This window comes from Lutzomyia longipalpis, chromosome 1, assembly GCF_024334085.1.
Source record: "Lutzomyia longipalpis isolate SR_M1_2022 chromosome 1, ASM2433408v1".
In the NCBI taxonomy this organism is placed as follows: Eukaryota; Metazoa; Arthropoda; class Insecta; order Diptera; family Psychodidae; genus Lutzomyia; species Lutzomyia longipalpis.
Genome location: NC_074707.1, coordinates 35,379,132 through 35,404,073, shown reverse-complemented (window position 1 = coordinate 35,404,073; position 24,942 = coordinate 35,379,132). Strand labels below are relative to the sequence as shown.

The following is a 24,942-nucleotide window of genomic DNA, read 5'->3' as shown; positions in this document are numbered from 1 at the left end:
AGAGAGTAAAAATATCTTAATATATAAAGCTGAAAAGTTTGTTTGTCTGTCTGTCTGTGGCACATGAACTCCTCCTAAACGGCTGGGCCGATCTTGATGAAATTTGGTATGGGGGTAGAGGAGGTCAATACGAGTTGCAAGCGCTATATGGGATTCCGCCCCAACCCCCCTTTATAGCGCCCCCACAGAAAAATTAATTTTATTCCATTTTCTACCTGCTGAAGGGTCAGATAACGGGATTTTTTTATTTTAAAAAATTTCTCGGGGTACCGTATTATTCATCCCTCTACTAATATACGCCCCCCCCCTTTTATAGCTTAAAGTGGAGTTTGCTCACACGTGATTGGGGGCTCGGGTTGACTAGTATACATATGTACATATAACAAAATAAGAGAAAAAATTGAAAAATAGGTCGCAGATAAACAGATTGTACGAACTTCGTATTAAAACAAAATATTTAAAATAATAAAAAGCTCTTAATACTTAAAGGGCTTAAAGGACTTTTTTTTGATAATAATAAGAAATGAAAACTAAATTGTTTTAATTTTTCTCAAGGACTTTTTGGAAGATTGTAATATTAGACAAAATTATATACTGAAATAAAATCTCTCAGATTAAAAGAAATTTAAAAAAAATGATATAAAAGTTTGCTGGATGAAAGACACACGACAAATACACATTTCGTCTTGAATGTGGAAGTTAGTAAGAAGGACAATTAATGAAAATAAAAAAAGGTTTTCCTCCATCAATCCATATAAAGAAAATTTCTCCCTTTTCGGTGGCAAAATACGATTTCGCATCAATGGGGGTAATTCGACATCCCTACGTAGGGTTCTCACACAATCGCCTACAAATCCACACGTGTTTCGCAATGATACAATATGCCGCCTTGAGAAAAATCTTAACCTTGACATCACTCCAACATCTTTAGAAACTTTTCCTCCCCCACATCCATACAACCAGAAGGAAAAATAGCCGAATTTTCTATCAATCACTTCCTAATTCCCGAGATTTCCTGTAAAGATGTTATATAGCTATGACCAAAAAAGCAAAAGGATTTTTTTAAGAGTTTACATATTTTATTTTTTTAATCTCTTATTCAATGCAAAATCGTGGAAAATAGAAAAATTGATAATCTTCTAAGCACCTTAAGATCACCTCGTTCAGTGGTGTATAATATTTCCTTAAGCTATCCAAAACCATAATTAATGTCTATGCCTTTTCATCTTCTAAAAAAAAAGAAGAATTTCATCATTAAAAAAAAAACATGTAAAAATATATATTATTTTCACTTACCAAATGTTTTTAATTTCTCAAAAGTAAGCTGTCTTATTTCTTGTGCATTCAACACTAAATCGTAGTTCCTCTCGAGCGTCTGTTTAATTTCTTCTCTCATAAGCGAATCCATTCCCAAGTCAGCCAATGTTGATGTGAAGGAAATTTTCTTTAAATTTTTAAATCCAAGAATATTTCCGATGTGAGTTGAAATGTTGATCCGATCGTTACCCATTTTTTTCTTGTCTGCAATTACCATTGAGGCCAGAATGGGATAAGGATGTTTCATAAAGCAGTCCATTGTTTCTAAGCAGGACACTATCCTTTGAGGTAAAGTGCCACCAATATTCGTATTATTATTTCCTAGATCTCGTAGTATGAGACCCGTATCACCAATAGCACCCCACTGAATAGCCATTCCAGGATATCCAGCTGCCTGACGAGCCTCACAAATTCTCTCCATTGCTGAATTAGCCAATCCATAATTAACTTGACCAATATTGCCGCGTCCACATGAAACACTGGAGAAGCAGATGAAGTAATCCAAATCAGGACATAAAATGCGGGAAGCTACATCTAGGAATTTTGTAGCATCAACTTTAGAAAGACAAACAGTACGGAAATCAGACTCCTGTTGATTTTCCAAGAAGCCATCACGTAAGACAACAGCTGTATTGAAAATTCCTCCTACAGGTCCCAATTTAGTAGCATCCTTGAGCAACTGTTGAGCACTTTGTTGCGTAGACAGATCATTTATAGCCACAACCACATTCACACCTTTCTCTCTCCAACGTCTTATCATCAGTGATTGGTAGCCTGACTTAATTCCACTTCTACTTGTAGCTACTATATTCCTTGCACCACGAGAAATTAGCCAGTGAATCAATTCCAGTCCAAATCCTCCTAACCCTCCAACGACAATGTATGTCTTTTCTTTGTAAAAATACGTTCGAGGAATGGCTGAAATAAGCTTGGAAGCAGGAAGAATTTTCTTCTCTTCCTCTTCGTTACGTAACTTTATAAGAACCTTCCCAATATGCTTTCCAGAAGCCATAAAACGAAAAGCTTCCTCTACTTCCTGATTGTTAAAAACAGTCCTTGGAAGTGGACGAACAGCACCACTCTCAATTCCATCATAAATGAGCTGTTTGATTTCATTAATCGTCTCATCATCACTGCTTAACACTTGATCAAGTAAGATTCCATTGAAGCTGATATTCTTTAGGAAAATAGACATTCCAAGAGAGCTGTTGTTGCTGAGATCGAATTTTCCGATCTCTAGGAATCGTCCGTTTAATGCAAGACACCTAACGGATGCTTGAAGCTTTTCATCAGCCAATGAATTTAATACTAAATCCACACCTCTACCTTTCGTTTCACGCATTATCATTTCTTCAAATGAGCAATCGCGAGAATTTCCAATATTTCGATCTGTTAATTGTGGAAAAGTTTTTTTGAGGAACTCTCTCTTCTCTTTGCTTCCAACAGTCGTGAACACGGTGAGTCCAGCGTGGAGTGCCACAGAAATAGCAGCTTGACCTACACCACCGGATCCAGCATGAATCAAAATAGTTTCACCCTTCTTCATCTTTCCACGCATCACCAAAGCATAATTGTAGCGAGAAATACCTTTAAATATATATTGGTACAGGATTAGTGGGGAACAAAGATTTAACCTTCCGGAGATGTCCAGCACGGGAGTACACACCTTTAAGTATATCAGCATATATTAGTAATACTCTCCAATTGGCGTGGGAGGTAGATTCAGTCAGAATAACACAGACCTTGAACGATATAGCATAAAATTAATAAGCATCCGGTTTGAAGCGACGGAAAATTGCAGCTGGTGTGTATCTCTCTTCTCCTAGGTAGTGGACGCACTCACTAAATCCAACTATATACTCAATGGATACTTCTAACTACGTTTATTTAATAAATTCAAAGAAAATACAAGTTATTTTAAAGAAATATTAGCAAAACACGTTTTCACACATTGAACTCATTTGTAGGTTATGAAAAAGAACAAAAAGTAGACATGTTGTCTACCCATTAAAGAATAAAACGCAAAAACTCCGAGGAGTTTTCCTCGGACATTCTCCCCGGGTTGAGTTTAACTCAAGAATCCATTTCCGGGTTTGAATCCACAGGAAGTTTTGCCATTTTGTTGACAGCCCGACATGAGATGCTGCCCTTGATGTTGACGGTGGCCGCTCTAACTGCTCCTTGAGAACCCACATGTACCTCAACAATTCTTCCTAGTTCCCAATCACCACTGGATAGATTGTCAGTTTTGACCAACACCAGGTCACCGGGCTGAAGATTCCTCTGGGAGATCTGCCACTTCGGTCGTTGTTGTAGAGAAGTAACATACTCACTGTGCCACCTTTTCCAATACTCCTGAGAGAGCCTCTGTAGGTACTTCCATCGGGTCAGCCGGTTGGGATTGGTGTTGAGGTAATTTGGTGAAGGAGGCTGTGTCAACGGCCTCAACGCAATGAAGTGCCCTGGAGTCAGAGCTTCGAAGTCATCTGGGTTGGGAGAGAGGGGACACAAAGGCCTAGAATTGAGGCATGCCTCGATTCTGATGAGTACTGTGGCCAGTTCCTCAAAAGTAAGGAGTGTGTCCGTAAGAACTCGTTTCAGGTGATGTTTCACGTTTCCGATGCCCCGCTCCCAAAGTCCACCAAACGTAGGGGAGTACGCAGGAATGAAATGAAACTGAGTTCCGGTGTCAGACATGAATTTCACAATTTTGTCCTGTTGACGTTTGCGATTCTCCTTGCCTCCAACTGCTTCAACAGCGCCAAGGAAATTTGAACCATTGTCACAATAAATATGAGCCGGGTGTCCACGTCGACCAGTGAAGCGGGCCAAAGCTGCTTTGAATGCTTCTGTTGACATATCCGACACGGCTTCCAGATGAATGGCTTTGGTTGCCATACAGATGAAGAGGCAGATGTAACCTTTCAGAGTTGGAGCCTTTCGCAAGTTGCTGGATCGCAGACGAATGGGACCTGCGTAATCAATCCCCACATTGTTGAATACTTCGTCTGCGGTGACTCTCACTTTTGGTAGATTTCCCATCATAGGGGTTTCCGGTTTTGGCTTCGCCTTGAAGCAAGGGATGCACTTGTGAATCACTGACTTGACACTGGTACGTTCACCGATGATCCAATACCGTGCCCTGAGGATGCTCTGAGTCAGTGTATGGCCTGAATGTAGATGAGAGAGATGCACATTCTCGATGAGCTTCAGGGTGAAAGGGTGTTTTCCGGGAAGCAGAATAGGATGACGCGTTTCAGGTCCCAACTCAGAGTTCTGAATTCTGCCCGTGACTCGGATAATTCCTTCGCTGTCGAGAAATGGCACCAGAGAGCGGAGCTTGCTGCCACTCTTCATCTGCTGACCCTTTTGCAGATGCTTCAGTTCGTCCGGAAAGCCCTCGCTTTGGACAATCTTGATGAGACAGTTACGCGCATTGTCGAGTTCCTGAACTGAAAGTTGCCCTTCCAATTGCTCACCCTGATACTTGCGTTTCCAGCGGAGAACGTAAGCGACAATGCGTATCAATGTAGAGACACTAGAGTACTTGTGGAAGAGCTCGAGTGTTTGCTGTGGTGTCGCCAGATGCGACGTAACTTTGGGTGGCTTCTCCTCACCAGTCTGAAGAGAGCTTGGCAGATCAATGAGACTTGGAGGCCACTGTTCACTGTCTTGCACGAGCCAGGATGGACCTGTCCACCATAGATGATGCTGATTGAGCTCCTTTGGTGTCAAGCCTCGAGAGATGCAGTCTGCTGGATTATCGGCGGATGCGATGTGTCTCCATTGAGCTGCAGGAACAATGTCGAGAATTTCAGCACAGCGATTCGCCACGTAGGTCTTCCACCTGCTGGGATGATGATGAAGCCAGTGGAGAACAACTGCTGAGTCCGACCAAGCAGTGACTGCGATTGATCGGGTTGAGAACACCTCCTTGACTTTCTCAAACAGTTTTGCAAGAAGGAGGGCCGCACAAAGTTCCAGGCGCGGGATAGATGTGGGTTTCAGAGGTGCTACGCGAGCTTTGGCAATCAAGAGTCGAACTGTGGTCTCATCGTCTTGATTGCATCCTCGGACGTAAATGACGGCTCCAATTCCCTTCTCCGACGCGTCTGAAAAACCGTGGAGTTCCATCACATCTCCATGTGGAATGAAACGAGGCAACTTGACTTCAGTGAGACACTCAATCTCGTCCCTGAAGAAGTTGAATTCATCAATGATTGCGTTTGGCAAAGAGTCATTCCAGTCCGCATCGCATAGCCACAACTGTTGGAAGATCATCTTCATTGCGGAAGTGACGGGAGAGATGATCCCTAGCGGATCGAAAATCTTCGCCACTGCTGAACAAAGCTCTCGTTTTGTTGTGACCGGTGGAATTTTCTCAATTGTCAGAGCAAGAGTGTCACTGCCGGGTGACCATTGTAGACCGAGAGTTGATATTGACTTGGAGCAGTTGTCTACATCCGCTGGGGTAACTGCCAAGTCTTCTGGAGGGATTTCGTTGAGTACTGCCGATGAATTCGATGACCATTTTCGAAGACGAAACCCGCTGCGGGCTAGGATGGCATGAATATCGTGCATCAACTGCATCGCTGACTCCACTGTATCAGCCCCGTAAAGAAGGTCATCCATATAGAACCCCATCTGGATTGCATGAGATGCCTCCGGAAAGTCCTTTTCATTGTCCAACGCAATCTGTTGGAGGACTCGAGTTGCAAGATACGGCGCACAGGCTGTGCCGTATGTAACAGTTGTGAGACGGTACGTTCTGATGGCCTCCTGGATGCTATCACGCCAGAGGATCAGCTGGTAGTCTCTGTCTGGGAGTGCTACACTCACCTGCCGGTACATCTTCTCAATATCTGCTGCGAATGCGTACCGGTAGGTCCGAAATTTGAGAAGAGTCGTTACCAAATCCTGTTGGATGGTTGGCCCGATCGCAAGGATGTCGTTCAGGGAGACGTTTGTCGGCTTTGTACGCGCCGACGCATCGAACACGACTCGCAGCTTCGTCGTGGTGCTGGAGGGCCTGAGGACGGCCATATGAGGAATGAAGTATGACTTGGCGTTCTCAAAACATTCCTCCGCCGCCACAAGCTCCATATGACCCATCTCCAAGTATTCTTTCATGAATTCTACGTAGCTCTGTTGAAAGATGGGCTCCCTCGTGAACTTTTTCTCCATCACTCGCAGTCGCTGGAGAGCTGCTGCTTTCGAGTTGCCCAAGTCCGGGTGGTTGGGCTTGAAAGGAAGATGGACTTCGTAACGACCAGAATCCAACCTCTTGACATTTTCCACAAAATGTTTTTCCACGAATTGTTCCTCTTCCGTGAGGAATTTTGCTTTCGGATGAGGCACATCCTCGTGTTCCCAAAAGCGCGTCAATGCGGCGTCAAGATTGACCGAAGTATGGAACGACGTGACTTTCGCAGCTTGACCTCCGATCTTGCCGCCCAAAATCCATCCAAAAATAGTCAATTGAGCCACTGGAACGCCAGTCTCGCTGTGTAGAATTTGTGGCAAATTGATCGCCAGCGCATAGTCACCTCCCAGAATGATGTCGATCGTACCAGGAGTGCCGAAAGTGGGATCGGCTAGCTGGAGCGTTTTCAAATGTTGCCACGATTTTGGCTCAACGATCTTTTCGCCAGGGAACATAGACGTGAGCTTGGAGAGCACATAAGCATCCGCTTGAATGTGCTCCCCGGGATCATGTATGGAGGAGAGAACAAGACTGACCAATCCTTTTGTGTGTGCGACGGTGACTTCCCCGGGGCCATTCACACCAAGTCGGCCGTTGCGCCGAGGGAGACCAAGTCGCTGAGCGCATGCTTCGGAAATGAATGTACATTCTCCTCCAGTGTCGACGAGAATGCGACATTCCTGCTGATTGCCATGCTTGTCCGCTACTTTCACCAATGCCGTTGGGAGTAGTACACGGTTCTTGGCTGACATGTGGTGGGAAGTGATGCTGGAGGCAGGCACGGGTGCCTCCGCAGGCTGTGCAAGAGGCGTCTGTGGTTTGGGAGCATCACTGGGATGCAACATTGTGTGGTGTTTCTGATTGCATTCACGGCACGTGGACTTCGATGGACACTTTTCAGAAATGTGGTTTGTCCTCAGACAATTGTAGCACACTTTCTGAGCGAATGCAAATCGGCGCTTGTCTGGAAGAGTCATGGCTTTGAAGGCATCGCATTGAAACAGCTGATGAGATGAAGAACACTTGGGGCACTTCAAGGTTTCAGTGTGGTGCGACTTCACAGTGCCTTTGGGCTGCGGTTTCTTCTCTTGTTTGCCACTCGAGATTGTGCCTTTGGGTGCCCAAAGCTCCATAGCGTCGATCCTCTTGTCCAGGAAAGCGAACCAGTCATCAATGGAAGCCAAGTCGCTGTCAACTCGCTTCTCTTCCCAAGACTTTCGAGTATCCTCATCCATGAGGTTTTTCATCAAGTAGATGAGCCATGAATCAAGATTGTAGTACTCATTTCCCATATTTTTCAGCTCCCAGATGATCCGTTTGCTGTTGACGGTGAGGTCCTTGAGCGCCTGCAAGGAGCCCTCCTTCATCTTGGGCTGAGCCAAAAACTTCTCAATGCATTCATTGACAATATGGGACTTTTTTCCGTATTGATCTTGCAGACTATCCCACAGTTGCTGGTAGTTGTCGTCTGTGATTTTCACATGTTGCACAGACTTTGCCGCATCCCCTGTGAGAGATAGTTTCAAGTACTGAAGCTTCTGTGCGGGTGATAGGTCATTGTTGGTATGAATTGTGCTCTCAAAAGCGTCCTTGAAAGATTGCCAATTCGAATACTCCCCGTTGAATTTTGGAAGCTCCAGCTGGGGAAGTTTGGGCTTGGCGCCACCAGATGGACGCCCGGAAGTGGCTGCGACCAAATCTCTCAGGATTTCCTTCAACTCTTCAGATGAATTTGTCGCTCCTTGCTGGCCACTAGAGGTAGAGCCAGCTTCCGCTTCCGCTTCCGCAACTTTCTCCCTGACAAATAGCATTGCTTCAGAAATATGATCAAGGTTGTCTGCATATTCCTTTTCGTATAGTGCCAACTTAGCATCATTCCCAGCGTTCCACTGAAAAATGCCCATCTGTGTTGAAATGTAAGCTGCTTTGACCTCCTCGAGGGTGCTGCGCAGGGCTGTCCATTTTGCCAACGACTTGGTGGAGGCTTCATGTAGAGTGGCAACGATGCGTGTGAGTTCTCGCACATTTGCGCGCTGATTCCGTTCTAGGGCGCTCAAAGGAATATTTGATGCCATCTTGATCTATTGCTGTATCCCCAATGGGCGGGTCGTATCCGGCTCGAAGGACCAGATATGTAGCGAGAAATACCTTTAAATATATATTGGTACAGGATTAGTGGGGAACAAAGATTTAACCTTCCGGAGATGTCCAGCACGGGAGTACACACCTTTAAGTATATCAGCATATATTAGTAATACTCTCCAATTGGCGTGGGAGGTAGATTCAGTCAGAATAACACAGACCTTGAACGATATAGCATAAAATTAATAAGCATCCGGTTTGAAGCGACGGAAAATTGCAGCTGGTGTGTATCTCTCTTCTCCTAGGTAGTGGACGCACTCACTAAATCCAACTATATACTCAATGGATACTTCTAACTACGTTTATTTAATAAATTCAAAGAAAATACAAGTTATTTTAAAGAAATATTAGCAAAACACGTTTTCACACATTGAACTCATTTGTAGGTTATGAAAAAGAACAAAAAGTAGACATGTTGTCTACCCATTAAAGAATAAAACGCAAAAACTCCGAGGAGTTTTCCTCGGACAATAATACACAGTGGAGTAGACACATGGAACAGTAGAAGCTTCTTCAAGAGTCCAAGAATCTGGAACAGGCCACAGTACTTTCTTCCGAACAACACAAGATGTGGCGAGAGACTTTGACGGTACCATTGCCATAATGCGCTTTCCTTTTGAATCACGTCCAGAAAATTCTATTCCCAAAACGCATTCTTCATCCGCTAAATGCTTTGGCAGAGAATCAACAGAAAGTTTTCCTGAACCAAGCATGATATCGCGGAAATTCAGTGGTGCATAGTAAACAGTACACATTTCGACGTCAGGATCAGTTAATTCTGGACGGTTGATGCTGAGTGGTCCTTCAATCCATCTTAAACTGGATAGATCACCTTTAGTTAAAACATTCACGAAGGCATGATCGACTTGTTGATTAGGCAGATTTTGTTGGCATTCCAATTTTAAATGTCTGAAAGATCCCCAAATTCCATTCTTAAGGACATTTAAGGTGAGATTCTTTTTTATCTGATCCAAATAGAAGGGATTAGTAATGGAAAAGATGGGCGCATTTGTGTCTTGGATGAAAAATAATCTAGCAGAATTTCCACCAGTTTCATATTTGAGGCAGTTCATGAATCCAATAGCTCCAAACAATTCCTCACCTTGGCATACGATATATAACAAACTGTTCTCACTCTCTGCCTTCAGAATAGATGATTTAAGTTTTTCCAGCCAATCAAAATTCTTTTCTGTTACATTGATCACTTGAATCTTTTGTGATTCAATGTAGAATGTAGGACGCAAGAGAAGGTATTCTTTCTCAGAGCACATCTGTGAAGAAACCACCGTAAAATTTAGCAAAGAAAAGAGTTTATTATCGCGGTTAGTTTTTTTCCCATTGGCAGATTCTTCGAGCAGAACGAAACCATCATCTTTGATGGAATCTCTGAGATTTCTCAATATCAATTTTGCATTAGGATGTGTGAGAACATCTGTAGCCAAATACAGGTGATAGGTTGACTCAATAGGTCCCATTGTGATGTCTTTGGTAAGAATTCGAATTTCTGAGTCGTTCACTGAATTCTGCAGGTATGGTGTTCTGAGATGAGTCATAATAGTTAAATCACAATTCAATCGAGGTTCATTTTTAATAACTTGCTTCAAATCTGTACTCAAGATTGTCTTTGGTTCCATCTGTAGAAGTAGCTCTGCTATTTTAATCTTTAAGGATCCTTTGCAGTTTTCAATGGCCAGTTGGACAAGGCTCGTAATTGCATGTTCATTTGCAATGTCTATCTGTTCAGAGAGGTCATAATTGTTGAAATTTGGTATGAAAGTATATCTCTCCAGCTTGGGTGGAGGATGAGAAATTTGGCGCCTAGTAACTATGGAAAAAATTGTTCCTCTCATTTCTATTCCACCACTATTAATAACATTTATACCCTTATTCATGTAAACTGGGAAAACAGATTTTTTTTCTCCATTTTTGCTGAACTTTTCAGCTAATTGAAAATGATGGTTTGGGTTTATGATAACTTTCTCAATTTGAGTTGGTATTTTCAAGTGACGTGATTTTTGTCCTAAAATAATGAACTGAAACATTGTATCAATGAATGATATCCAATTATTGTTTATCCACTTCAACTTTCCTGTATCTACGTTTGGATTTGCATGTACAAGACCTTTAAATGGTTCATTATAATCATATCCACGCATTCGTAATTCCATGTAGATGTCATCCACTGCCAATGGAAAATCATTCATTGCCACTGATATTGAATCAAGTATTGATTCTTTCTGCTCAATATTGTTAAAAATCCGAATACTTCCTGACGTGGCTAAAGAATTACCTTCACATATTTCAAATTTTCCCGAGCTATCAAGAAACTTAATTCCAAATTTTACTGAGCCATCAACGGGCAAAATTGTTGCGCGGTGAAAGACAAGATTCTCAAAAATCACTGACATGCGATCAGGAGTACTTCCCTGAGCTTTGGCAAATTGACGCCAAGCAAGGCTAATGTATCCAGCCGCAGGAAAAAGAACACGACCATCAATGGTGTGTCCAATTAAGAAGGAATCTTCTTCATTTCTCAGATCAAACTCCACAAAGGTTTCCTTTGAAGTATTGCTTGACCCTAAATATGGTACTGTCCACTTCTGTGAATGATCCCACAAGATCTTAGAATTAAGCATTGGTGTTCCACGCCCCACGGGATAAGTTATTGGCCGGAAAAGCTTATTAACATCTGGTTGAGCTCCAGCTGCATAGAGTTTTCCAATGTTGCTCATCAAAAATTGAACATTTTTGTCGTGATTGCGCTTCATTAGGCTCAGATTTATCACATTCTTGCCAAGAGAACGTCTCAAAATGGCTTGGAGAAGTCCATGGGGAGCTATTTCAATGCAGATTGAATTTTTTGGAATGTGCTGAATGGCTTCGTAAAAAAGTACAGGTGATAGGAGATTATTTACATGATAGTCTGCTGAACTTTTCTTCGCTAGCGCTGTATTCCATTCACATTGTGGAATGCTGGTGCTTATCCATTTATCTGTACGATTTTTCGGAATGGGTATGATTTTATCGAGAGATTTTTTAAGCTTTGGACCGACATTGTTCATGTACTTGCTGTGAAAAGGTATTCCTGATACATTAACAATCTTGGCGAATACTCCTTCCTTTTGCAATATTTCCACGAATTTGTTTATGGATTCCGTGGGTCCAGATATCTGAGAAATTAATGGAAAATTACATATCTTTGTAATATTTCTTTAAAAAAATTAAAAGGGGAAACCTACTGTGACATTATCTGCGCTGTTATGACAAGCAGGAAAAATATCCTCTGGCAAACGCTTCAGGCATTCTTCCCAAGACAGACCAACGGCTGCCATCGTTCCAGATATCAAATCAGTATCCAAAATGCTTCTTCCTCTCCAGTATGCAGCAAGAATGGTTTGTTCAAGCGTTAAACATCCATCGGCATAAGCACATCCTAATTCTCCTACTGAATGTCCTACAAATCCATCAGGTGTAATTCCAAGGTGTGTGAGAACATCAGTTAGAGCAATTTGAACTGCGATAATTGAAATGAAATTGTGCAAAGTATCAAAAGAAGTTTCATCCAAATTAGTCAATATATGAATGAGATCAACGCCTTCGAGACGTAAAACTTCAGCACATCTGTGAATACTCCTGTTGAAGATTTCAATCTTCATCAATTCTTTCGCCATGTGAGCCCACTGCGAGCCGATTCCGGAGAACACGAACCATATTGGACGTTTAGTCTCTGTAAACTCAACTATATCATGCAGAGGCTCATCCTTGCTGACGACAGTATATCCACGATAATTGTGCAGAGGAATATTCTTAGCGTGAATTTTATTCACTAATGCCAAATACTCTTCATCATCTGCGTGGGCTTCAATGTCCTTCAAGAGGACTTGTACAGCATCATACGTACGTCCTGAAACCACCGCCATTCTTGGGTATCCATCAACAGGTTTAATGATCTTCATTTTTGGATTAGACTTCAAAATTACATGTGTATTTACTCCACCAAATCCAAAATTATTTATTGCAACTATGCCACCACTCCATGGAATATTTCTGTTCACGACCTTAAGACGTCCATCAATAAGTCCTTCAATTTCAGGGTTTGGATTATTAAAATGTAAATTCCCAGGAATTACTCCAACTTCCATGGCAATGAGCAATTTTGCAATTGAGCATAACCCTGAGGCTGGCTCAGAGTGACCCATATTAGATTTCACTGATCCAATGAGAAGTGGAGCTTTACGATCTTTACAAAACAAATCGCACACTGCATTTATTTCCTCTGGATCTCCAGCTTTAGTACCTGTTCCATGCGCCTCGACATATTGAACATCATGCGGGCTTAGAGATATTTCCTGATACGTTTCTTGCATGAGTTGCTTTTGCATTTCACCATTAGGATACGAGATTCCTTGGTCCTTGGCACCATCTGTATTTGTTCGTATATTGAGGACTGTTGAATAGATACGACGAGCATCTTTAGATTTCTGCAGAAATACCACGACACATCCATCTGCGCGTACATATCCATTTGCAGACTCATCGAATGCTTTGCAAGCACCATCAGGACTCATCATCCTGATTCTATGAAACATCAGAGACGTAATGGGATTTAAAATGAAATTAATTCCAGCAACTATGGCTGCATTGCAACGTCCAGTTTGAATATCTTGGAAGGCTTGAGCCATTGCAAAAAGAGAACTGGAGCATGCAGTATCAACAGCATAGCTAGGTCCAGTAAAATTAAATGTGAACGATAGTCTGTTGGCAAACATTGATCGGAAACATCCTAGTAGTTCATGGCCAGTTATAGAATTTGGATCAGTTGACCAGTACTCTTTAGCTTCTGATGCAATAGCGCCAACATACACACCAGTACAAGAACCACGTAGCTCTTGAGGGTTATACCCTAAAATCAATAATTATTTTTCGATATCATATTTTTTTACGGGCTCCATCCATTTAGATGATTTTTCCGATTGTATTATACAAAATATTGGATAAAGTTTCTTACCTGAATCAACTATGGTCTCATGAGTGACCTCGAGAAGATTTCGCAGAAGAGGATCCATCACTTCTGCTTGTTTTTGATGAACACCGAAAAAAATGTGATCAAAATTTTCCAAATTTTCCTGCTTTATTTTCCCAATTCTCGCAGGCAAGTCATAAAGACCGGTAGGCCAACGACGTGGATCATCATTGACCATGTCGACACCATTGAAGAGATTACTCTTGAATTCCTCAACATTCGAGGACTCAGGAAAACGGCCCGAGAAGCCTGAGATAACAACTTCATCTATTCCCTCTATTCCAGACATCGTCTTCACTTTTCTTGGCAATTTATTGTTATGTAGTTTTTTTTTTAAATTATTTCTTATTAATCAATTTCTTGTCAACTGCGGGTAATATGTCTTTTTTGTGTATAGTCGATGAATAAAGAGTATGTTTTTCACTTTGTTTGAATGTTTATAGCTAACACCGCAATTTTTTAAAACTTGAGAGAAAATTCAATCACCTTTAAACCAAATTTTAAAAGCACAGACAGAATTAAGAACAAAATAGATATTGTTCTGTTTGTGTTGATTTGCTGCACATAACTAACTAGCAGGCGTTCAATGATGTCCGCTTTTATAATATGTAACAGTGACGCTGTGTATAGTCATTATTTTTTACGACAAGTTTCTCTTTAATTAATGTGTACTTTAGTGGGGAGTTATAAGTTTAAAATAACACGACTTTCAACCTTTGATTTATTTATTTAAAAAAAATTATGCTTAATAAAACTTGTTCAATATTTGACGTCTTTGAGTTTTTAGTTGTGAAGAATTGGAATAATTTTAAAAGACATAAACATTATTTTATTTTAGCAATAATTTAAATAGATTTCTTCTGCTTTTTATTTATATTTTAGGTTCTTGGATTACGGTAAGATCCATATAGCTTTTTTAATCAATGTTTTTGGAAATTCTATTAACGTTGTGAAAGAACACAACGTGATCATTTTTGATTTAAAATGTGATCATTTCATTTAAACTATAGAAATAAAAAATGAAAAACCTTCCTTTTTCTTCAAAGCACTATATGTACCTACATAATATACGCACTATACGGTACAGTGAGGTATTAGTTACCGTCACATGGGATATACTCTTTCCACTCATTATTATTAATGAGTGAGAAGAGTACATCCTGTGACGCTAATCAGTACCTGACTGTACTTCTAACTATTGATATATATATTTTTTAATTTTTCTATAAATGTTACGAGCAAAAATTTATGAATGAAACTTATAAAAAAAGTTTGAATTCACATATTATTTTACACAGGAACAAAGTTCGTAAATTATAGCAAAAAGCCAATAACATAAGCTTTCCGTTCTTTTTATTAGATTTTCTTTTGTCACTTTGCTCGATCTTGGAAAAAAATATTTTTTAGTACCTCTGTTAAAGATATAAATTTAATTTTTTTTTTTTTTTTATTAATACGGGTTCCATCAATTCAGATGATTTCCCCATAAAGGAGTTTATTCACGAGTATATGAAAGATGATCCTCTATCGCAGAACAATTTTAACCCATTCCATCTTGTAGAGGATCAAAAAACATTGAAGAATCGCGAGAGAAACTCCCCAAAATCCACTGGGATCACATCGAAAAGTGCAAATAAAAATTGCCAAAAAATTCAAATATTGCGACGCCATTTAACGTTTTTTCCCCTTTAAAAAATGTTTGGAAACTTTTTTGTAGACTTGTCGCTCATTTTCCGTGGAGTTTTTTTCTAGTCAAAATAAATATTTATTATTTCGTTTCTGGAGTGATTTCTACATCTGAATCTGTGAAATCTTCCTCTCCTTGGAAATCTGTGCATCTAATGATACTCTCAAAGCACTGAGAAAACAAATTCATTGGGAGTTTATTGCTGTGAATAATTTCATGAGACTTCCGGATGTCTTTCTTGACATTGCAGCCTTCTCGAGAGCGGATGCAATAAGGAGGAGGGCATAGAATTTCTGTTCACTGCCCATTGATTCAATCAAATTAAATCAATTCAATCAAATTGAATCAATGGGCAGTGAACAGAAATTCTATGCCCTCCTCCTTATTGCATCCGCTCTCGAGAAGGCTGCAATGTCAAGAAAGACATCCGGAAGTCTCATGAAATTATTCACAGCAATAAATAAATAAAATAAATATTTATTATTTCGTTTCTGGAGTGATTTCTACATCTGAATCTGTGAAATCTTCCTCTCCTTGGAAGTCTGTGCATCTAATGATACTCTCAAAGCACTGAGAAAACAAATTCATTGGGAGTTTATTAGGAGGAGGGCATAGAATTTCTGTTCACTGCCCATTGATTCAATTTGATTGAATCAATGGGCAGTGAACAGAAATTCTATGCCCTCCTCCTTATTGCATCCGCTCTCGAGAAGGCTGCAATGTCAAGAAAGACATCCGGAAGTCTCATGAAATTATTCACAGCAATAAACTCCCAATGAATTTGTTTTCTCAGTGCTTTGAGAGTATCATTAGATGCACAGACTTCCAAGGAGAGGAAGATTTTACAGATTCAGATGTTGAAATCACTCCAGAAACGAAATAATAAATATTTATTTTGACTAGAAAAAAACTCCACGGAAAATGAGCGACAAGTCTACAAAAAAGTTTCCAAACATTTTTTAAAGGGGAAAAAACGTTAAATGGCGTCGCAATATTTGAATTTTTTGGCAATTTTTATTTGCACTTTTCGATGTGATCCCAGTGGATTTTGGGGAGTTTCTCTCGCGATTCTTCAATGTTTTTTGATCCTCTACAAGATGGAATGGGTTAAAATTGTTCTGCGATAGAGGATCATCTTTCATATACTCGTGAATAAACTCCTTTAATTGCTGTGAGTAATTACTTAATTAATAAAGTTGTTTTCTATGAGGTCATATAAACGTACCTACTTCTAACTTTTTCTCATGTATTTTGTTTTAAACTATACATAGATAAAATAAAAACTATTCACGCCGATAATATTAAGTTACTACCAGCTTTTTTAAAACTCACTCACTATACTTTTTTTTTTAGATCTATTGACCTTTGGAAGATCGATGAAATACTACCCATCTTATGTGATACGTATGTATTTCTTTTATATTTTTTCTGAATTTCCCTATTTTATTGTAACTTCTCTGAACTACGTATTCTATATGAATTACATGGATAAAATTAAAAAGTTTAATAGAAATATTTTACCTTTTTTGTAATTTAAACATTTTTCATAAAAAAATTATTGAAAATTGATTGTTTAATTAAAATTATTTTATCATTTTCGTAATATTCAATGAAAATATAATATTGATACAAAAAAATCAATTTCGATATATGAAATGCAAATAACCGAGCATGATTAAATACGTTCAAAGCATAATTGTCACAGTAAAAGCTCTCATTGCTTCACAAACTGTCCAATTTTATTTATTTGATTTATTTATCATGGGGCCCACTGACAACATTCATAAAACCATCAAATGGCCAAATGTAACCAAAATTAATTTCAATTTATTAATAGAGTGCCACACTCACGCCTTCTCGTGCAATTAGCTTTATCGCATTTGGTTATTATTTATGTATATGGTATGAATGGCAAACAAAATGTAATCCAAATAGACACGAAATAAAACCGATTTTCTCATGTGTCAGCATTTAAGCGTTTGTGGACATTAATGCGGACGGATGTATTGATTTGTAGAAAAAGGTCGTTGCATAGTTTATTTTGTTGGAAAAAGAAATCGACAGATATTAAGTGTTCTTACCAAGTGTTGACTAATTTCAATCAATTATCACCCATGTAAGGTTAATGACTTAATTGCAAAAAATTTAATAATCTTAATGATCCAGCTATTTTAAGTACAACATATTTATGCAAATTGGAAAATAAATAAAATGAGTTTCAATTAATTCCTTCCAAGTTGTCAAAATACAATCAAAACAGATTAATAAAATATGCTAATTAATAATTTAATCAAAATTCATCATGAATCCGTCAGTGAATGAAACAGCCAACAAACAATTTGCCCCACGCACAATTAATATCGCCAAAATATTGAAATGGTGAAAATAAATTGTAAAGAAGAATTTGGCTGATTTGTTACAATGAACAGGAATTTGCAGACATTTATTTATTTTTCATTCACATATTTAACCTGCCATTTGCCACATTTTATGGACGATTGAATGAATTTTCAACCACAAAAAAACCTTCAAAAGCTTTCACGAAAGCTTTTTAATTTTCCGAATAAAATAATTTTCAATTTTTGAATGATCGTTGAATGTGAATAAAAGTCATATGCATTGATTGTTTATGGATATAAAATATTTTATGGAGTATCAGGGCATTATTAAAAGATACTAAACTTTAGTTCCTTAAAACTTGAAATTAAATTAAATTAATAAAATAGACTAAAACTTTAATTTTAGCCTGCTTAAAATACTTTTCTTCAGGGAAATAATATTTTAGATGGAATCAGTAAATTTAAAAAAAATGCTTTTCTTTGATATTTTTAGTTTATTTGAGTACAATGACCTGAGAATAGAAAACAAGTTTGCAATGTTTGATGGGTAAAGCACCTACACTAAAATGTATGATAAAAAATATTATCCGTCGCATTGCAAGCGAGTGACAAAATCAAGAGACATATAATGCAAGCTCCAGCTGAGAGGTCTATTATGTGGTATTTTCCATAAAAATACAATTTTAATTGGCTTCAAAATATCCACTGCCTGTGAGCCTATAATTGGCCATAGGCAGTTCAATAATGATGCTTTAATATGGCCAATGAATTGGAGAACTCGTGCTGTCGCGTGTGCTGCATGTAAAAAATCAAATTATTTTCTTTTGTGAAGATCAATTAAGAAATAAGAAGTATGATCCCATCATTTAATATTCCTGCGGAGTTCTGCCTAATTCAATATTTTTTTTCGATCCAATATAATGCTCCGTTTCTGTGGACATTTTACTTTACTTCAGTGAGATGTTGTATTACATCTAAAGAATTTTTTTAGTTTTGGTAATTCTTAAACAGAAAATATAGAAAGAAAATGATAAGAAGTAGTTCCCAAAAAATCTCCTTTAAAAAGTGGGAAAAAAGGAAATAAAATTGGAAGGATATAGTAGAAAATTCTCTTGTAAAATTTTAAAAATGATACGTTGAGTATATTTCCTCAAAATAAAAGGTCCACTGAAAGAACTTTCACAACTTGGAGATATAAAGCAAACAATAAGAAGAGTTTTCATCATATTTTCTTCTTCTGCGAAAAACGTGTGAATTTATTATGAGAAAACGGCAAAAATACAATAAAAGCTCTGCTATCCCGTAGGTTTTCTTCGTGAAAAACTGATGGGGAGGTTTGCTGAGCTTAGAAAAGGAAAAAAAGGAAAAAATAAGAAAATTTGAATAACGAATGAAGCGCAAAGTGTAATACATTTTTATATGGGTTAAAACTCACAGAGAGATTCTCTATAACAGATTGAACTAAAGAAAAAGCACGCACGCTGTGCAAAAGTGAAGAGGTATGGAGCATTGTGGGGGATGATGGAAATAATAACAGACAAAATTCTAGAAATTCATTTTGTAAAATAAAATGCAAATCTATTCAAGTTTCACTCTAGTATTCACACAACAAACACCCGAAGTAAATAAAAATGAGAAAACTCTTTGGGGTTAGAGGAAAAGGAAAAAAAAAGACTACAAAGATGCTGAAGGAGTGTCGAGTGGAAGGAAAATATGTAACGCGTTCAAATGGATTTTATCCTTTCACACACAAAACTATATACAAACTGGTACAATGTAGTATAGGAGGCACCCCCAAAATGGTCACAATACACATCAATTCATTTTCATGTCACCCACCAGACGCACAACACACCACCAAAATCATCCCTCTGAGGATACTGATAGAGAGGAAACCTTTCATCACTCGAGCCCTTTTCCAAGGGAACCCAGAACATATTGTTCTAAATAAGATTTCTACCAAAGTGATTGCATATCAGTATTCTGAATCAATTACCTTGACGATGTCTCCAACAACCCTCACTTTGTGCACTTTTCTTCATGTCCTTGGCCCTTCCGCCCGCCCAAAATTCGACAGACAAGTGATGGAAATGGGATTGAATTACAAATTACGACCAATTTGTGAATTGTTGGTTTTACGGACAGTTTGCTTAATGTGCCTCCGACCTACCCACATATACTTCCTTTTCTTTCATATATGCCTTTGCCCCCTGTGAAGGCCTAAAGCTCAGCTGGAAGATTCGGAAGTAAAAGTGTATGTGGGGGTGGAAGATGACAATCCCAATATAGCCCCACACACGCAGTGAATTTTTCGGGTAGTTACCTCACAAATACTTCACAATCTCCTGGGGACTGTGACAAAATCATTCTGTACCGAAAACTCCTCAAGAAATCTTTATTTCTTCGTACTTTTGGGAATTCCCTTTAAGGACTCTTTTCTGCTAAAAGCAGCTTCGTTAATAAATTAGAGCTATAAATGATTTAAAAAAAATGCTTTTCCGTATTGTATGCATTAGTTATAAAATAGAATGTGTAAAAAATTGTAATTAATTTATGTTTTTTTTGTGACTTTATTTAGTTTTTTAGGTTGATTCAATTCCCATTCCGTCAAAGCAAGCCCCGTGTGACGGTATAATTGATTTAACTCAGATGTTCTGGAATACTTTTAAAATTATTGCGAAGTATGAATTAGAAGTTTTCTAGAACAGACAATTCTTAATCAATAATCTTGAAATTTTGCACAAGAAGTTCTAAAAATCTTCTTGATTTTTTTATTAAAGTACATAATAAGCTTTTATGTTAGATTTTCTTTCACTAAAAGTCAACAAAAAAATTTCCAAGTGTACTAAATAAAGGAAAATCAGGGTTAACGAAACCAAGCAGTATAACATACAAAAAAAGCTTGCAATAAATCTTGATAATACGGATTTTTTAAAGATAACTCTCTACTAAAAATTACATATAAAAATGCTTTAATAGCTATAGGTAGCAGACACCTTACAAAAAATTTATATTCACACTTGCTAATTAAAGTTTTATCTCAAACAGAAAATTCCCTTCTCGCGTAAATATTTTAAAGGCAATTTTACGAATCTTGTGCATCAACATTTTCATTGCTTATTTGCACAATACTGGAATGTTAATTCTCTCCGACTTTCTGGAACGCGAAACATTGCGTGAAGACTTACGGCATCAATAAAATGAGCTTCTAATTGTACCATGTATAGAAGAAACAGCCACATTGATGTTCAATAAGGAAAAATTAGATGAATCAACATCATAAAAGATCAATCGTGCAAGTTAAGTGTTCCAACTTTCGCGCTTAAAGAATATTATTTTAAACATTTTTTTTTCAATTAGTCTCGCAAATATATTTGATGATTGAGGAATTGCAGATGTTATTTTTAATGGGAAATTTGCAATATAGTGGTTGTTAATTGCTGGCTAAATAATAAATTTTTGTGGGTACATACTCAATTTGTATCAGGGGCGTAGTCAGAACTTTATTCATGGGGGTGTTTTTTCAAATATTTTTTGAATGTAAAAAATCAATTAAAAATGACTTGAAATTTTTTTTTTTTACAAGTTTACGTTTCTTACGTTTAGCGTTTTAAAATCTTGATAGTGCTTTTCCACGTCCACGTTTGACATATTTTTTAATATTTGACATTTCTTTTAAAAAATTTAAAAACATTTGAAAATTTTTAACGTATTTTTTAGCATTACAAATTATTTCTTTTTGATCTCCAATGAGAAGCCGGAAATTTCTCAATTTTTTTAAAGAGTTTTCAAACACTCAAACGTCTTATCTGGCTACGTCCCTGATTTGTATGTCTACAATAAAATTTATCTCCATGTGATTTTTCTGCTGGTACATTTATTGGAATATTTGATGGTGGTGAAATATTCTTATCTCTTTGGTAGAGTGAGGAAAGAGAGAATTTTGTAATACTTTGTAGCGCATGTTGGCGCCAAAATTAATAATAAATTTCTATGCGTGGGATTAGGAGGAATGATCATTAACCAATAGCACTTACCTTTGTGAATTATGATTACTATCCACACTGTGGGGAATTATTTTAATGTATCTTCCGGACAGTATAATGGCTAATTAGTACTCATAATACTCAAACGACACAACACTCATTTCACACACTTCAGCAATATACCACAAAATTGTCTGGTGAAAATAGCAATTGGCAAAACATGTTGGTGGTAATTAATTAATGTATCTTTAGTGGTTTATTGGTACACATTCAATAAAAAAAAATGTTTCCAAGCACAAAATACGATTTATTTCAGTATTTATGTAGAATTGTGGGCACCAATTTTACGTCCAGATGAATAATATAAATTTTTCCCGCGTGTTTGGAGGCACGTTTTCATCGTAACAAAATGAATGCAATTTTATGATTTATTCGAGATAAAGCACGGATGTCACGAGTGTCTGATTAAGTGTCTGGTAATTGATTCATCGTCACAGCCTCCACAGCAGACGATTGAGAGACATCAAACACTTAATCCAAAATAGCACTTTTATTGAGATTCACGCACGCGCGCGTAATTTACTCCAACTGAAGAGATCTCTTCTGGTCAGCACACGCTGGAGGGATTTCGCGAGTGCCCAGATCGCGCGAAATATGGCTAAATCAGAGTGTGGTCAGAGAGATGGCTGGTCAGCGGATTTAACCGGTTCCACATTGACTAAAGTGTGTACCATCTTTGGAATTGAAATGCGCACGTCGGCGAGACACTCAAACGACTAATTTCATTTGACATAATTTGAAACTCGCCGAAGTGCATGCAAAGTCCCCGCACTCGATCACGAAGGCACGACGAGGAAAAAAAAATTCTACAGGCATCGATGAGCAAAAATATGGAGGTATTTTCTGTTAAAGGTTGTGCTACACATTTGTATGTACGTACATACATTGATTTTATTGTAAGAGCATGACCATAAATATTTAGCTAAATAACACGATCAACATATCGTGCTAATTTTGTTGTCGACTCGCGCACAAATGCCACCAACAATGATCATTATAGCATCGTGAAGAATTTTTTTTGGTCTTACCGTCGTATGGGGTAAATTGTGAATCAGAAGGGGTAGATTATTATGTAGAAGAATTAATAATGCGAAACATTCCTGTTTTAACATTAAAATTTTGTTTTAAAACGTTTAAAACATATCTATATTAATTGTGTAAAAAATCCTGAAACTTTAAAAGCTTTAGCAGGAAGCTTTTGATACTCTATGCCCGAAATATTCAGTTGGTTTATGATTTAATCCATTTCATAACATAGAAACGATAAAAACATTGAAACTTTGTTCTTTTTATCGCGATATTTATTCTGTTGTTGCTCAAGACATTTATTAAATTATACATGAATTTATTTCATTTCCTCTTTTGAAAAAATAATTAAATTAATTAATAGACGCGAAAGGGTTAACAAAATTTTCTTTCTTTAATATTTAGAATTTTATAATAAAAAATGAAATAAAAGTCTAATATTTAGTTAAAGAATAAATTGGTTCTAATTTCTATATTAAAAAATAATAGATTAAAGCAAAAAAGAGTATAAAATATTTATTTTTTCCTAACATACTTAAAGCCACGTGTGGATGATTTATTTTGACTGCGTGGCTTTCAAAAATCCCGACCTAGTTCACATACCACTTATACAAAAACAAGGTTTATAGCTCAAAAATAAAACCCTTAGATATCCTAAAATAAAAAGCAACTGATCCATGCCTTTCCGGCAACTGAAAAAAGAAAAAAATACCAGCCCTTTGCAAAGACAAAACCCACTTAATTTTTTTGCCTCAACATTGATTTCTAGCGCCGAAAACATTCACATCTCAAAGTCTTTGTCGTCATTTCCTTCTCTCTCTGTGTCATCTCGACAATCATCGTGAAAAGCTACAAAAGGCAATTTATTATGGTGAAAGAGAAAGCATGTGTGGGAAAGTTTTGCAAAAGGATGTAGAAAAAAAATAAACAGAATCTCACTCATGAATGGAACTTCCGCCCACCCCGCAGCCTGGCGGCATAGAGGAACTGATATAATAGCTTCCGCATGCATAAACACACTTCTTCATTTCCTCCACACCCGCCCCCCGGCCTGCCCATGTGGATGAACCGAAAAGGGACTATAAATAGAACGCGGCGAGAGTAAATATGTACATATGGATGAGAGTGGTGGCGCCGTAGTGTCTTGCCAACGGGAGACACCACCAAAATATTTCTTCACCTATATGTGTGGTTTCAGAGGCAGGAAAAAGTCCTTTCCCACGCGGAAAAGCTCCCAGCAGTGCGAAAGCTCACTTTAGGTCTTTCTTGTGAATTTTCATGAACACGTGTGTTTCATCAGCAACTCCCACACGCGCGCAGTGACGAATATTCTTATTAAATTAATACTTTATCCTCAAATTTATTTAACAAGAAACTTTGCTGAATTAAAACTTACCGACAATTTGAGTTTTATCAGCTTTGACACCTATTTCATATTCTCAAGTAGGTACTTTACGTGAAAATCCCGTGGAAAGCCTGTAAATTATAAAATGGAAATCTCTTGTGCTGTTAAGCACACTAAAGAACTTACCACGAAAGGTAATTGTGGGATGTACTTTGATATCTTTGAATTGTTTATTTAAAATGTAAATTATTTCTCATGTTAATTTACGCAGGAATAAATTGCGTGATTTGCGGTATGCGGGCCATCGGATGTGCACGTGGAAGGAGCGAAAGGAGGGATAATGGTGGGAATTTGTAAAGTGTTTATTGGATATCATCTCACACACATACATTTCTTAACTAAACATTACCACTTAAGTGAGGATTTTCCTTTTAGCACTTCCTCATGCCAAAATGTACATTGAAGAACAACAAACCCACATTTATACCACCAGTATTCCACACTGAAGTATGGCCCCCAATTAGCATACTTCTGTGCTCTTTTGGGGTGTATTAAATTGTTTGTAAATGCTTGTGGATTTGCAAAAGGAACAAAGCTCATCTTAATTCTTGTTAATTATAGATATTTTACAAAATTCAGCCCCCAGTAGAATGTTTTCAAAATGATGCTGGATGCGAGGAAGTATGTATGTATATAGTTCTGAATACTCTCTTGTTATTGGGTGCAGAGTGATTTGGAATGGATGGTAAATCTCTTCCGGTGGGTGCCTTTTTCACACTCAATCCACAGCAATTCATCCGAAATATCACACAGA

The 24,942-nt window shown here is 37.9% G+C and overlaps 2 protein-coding genes across 3 annotated transcripts in view; both read right to left on the bottom strand.

The window, feature by feature from the left end:
- The window catches only part of LOC129786315 (octopamine receptor Oamb), a 97,082-nt gene extending 74,607 nt beyond the window's left edge, over nt 1-22,475 (bottom strand). For both annotated transcript variants that reach the window (XM_055821239.1, XM_055821238.1), the window contains exon 1: nt 21,749-22,475. The gene's annotated coding sequence lies outside the window, so the exon portion shown is untranslated. The remainder of the gene's footprint in view (nt 1-21,748) is intronic.
- LOC129790035 (fatty acid synthase-like) lies at nt 1,135-13,974 on the bottom strand. Its single transcript, XM_055827246.1, has 8 exons — nt 13,671-13,974; nt 12,945-13,565; nt 11,902-12,740; nt 10,598-11,832; nt 10,024-10,201; nt 9,132-9,933; nt 1,297-2,904; nt 1,135-1,229 (listed from the first exon to the last, which is right to left on the bottom strand). Exons 1-8 carry the CDS (start codon nt 13,972-13,974, stop codon nt 1,213-1,215), a joined length of 5,604 nt encoding a protein of 1,867 aa, XP_055683221.1. The 3' UTR covers nt 1,135-1,212.
- Nucleotides 22,476-24,942: the final 2,467 nt, after the last annotated feature.

Excerpts from the sequence above, each read along its gene's own strand:
- LOC129790035 (XM_055827246.1), bottom strand. The coding sequence starts at position 13,974 with ATGTCTGGAATAGAGGGAATAGATGAAGTTGTTATCTCAGGCTTCTCG. Across the intron at positions 9,934-10,023 it reads CCATCAAAGATGATGGTTTC|ATGTGCTCTGAGAAAGAATA; the intron begins GTTCTGCTCGAA and ends GTTTCTTCACAG. Across the intron at positions 2,905-9,131 it reads CTACTCCACTGTGTATTATT|GTATTTCTCGCTACAATTAT; the intron begins GTCCGAGGAAAA and ends ATATATTTAAAG.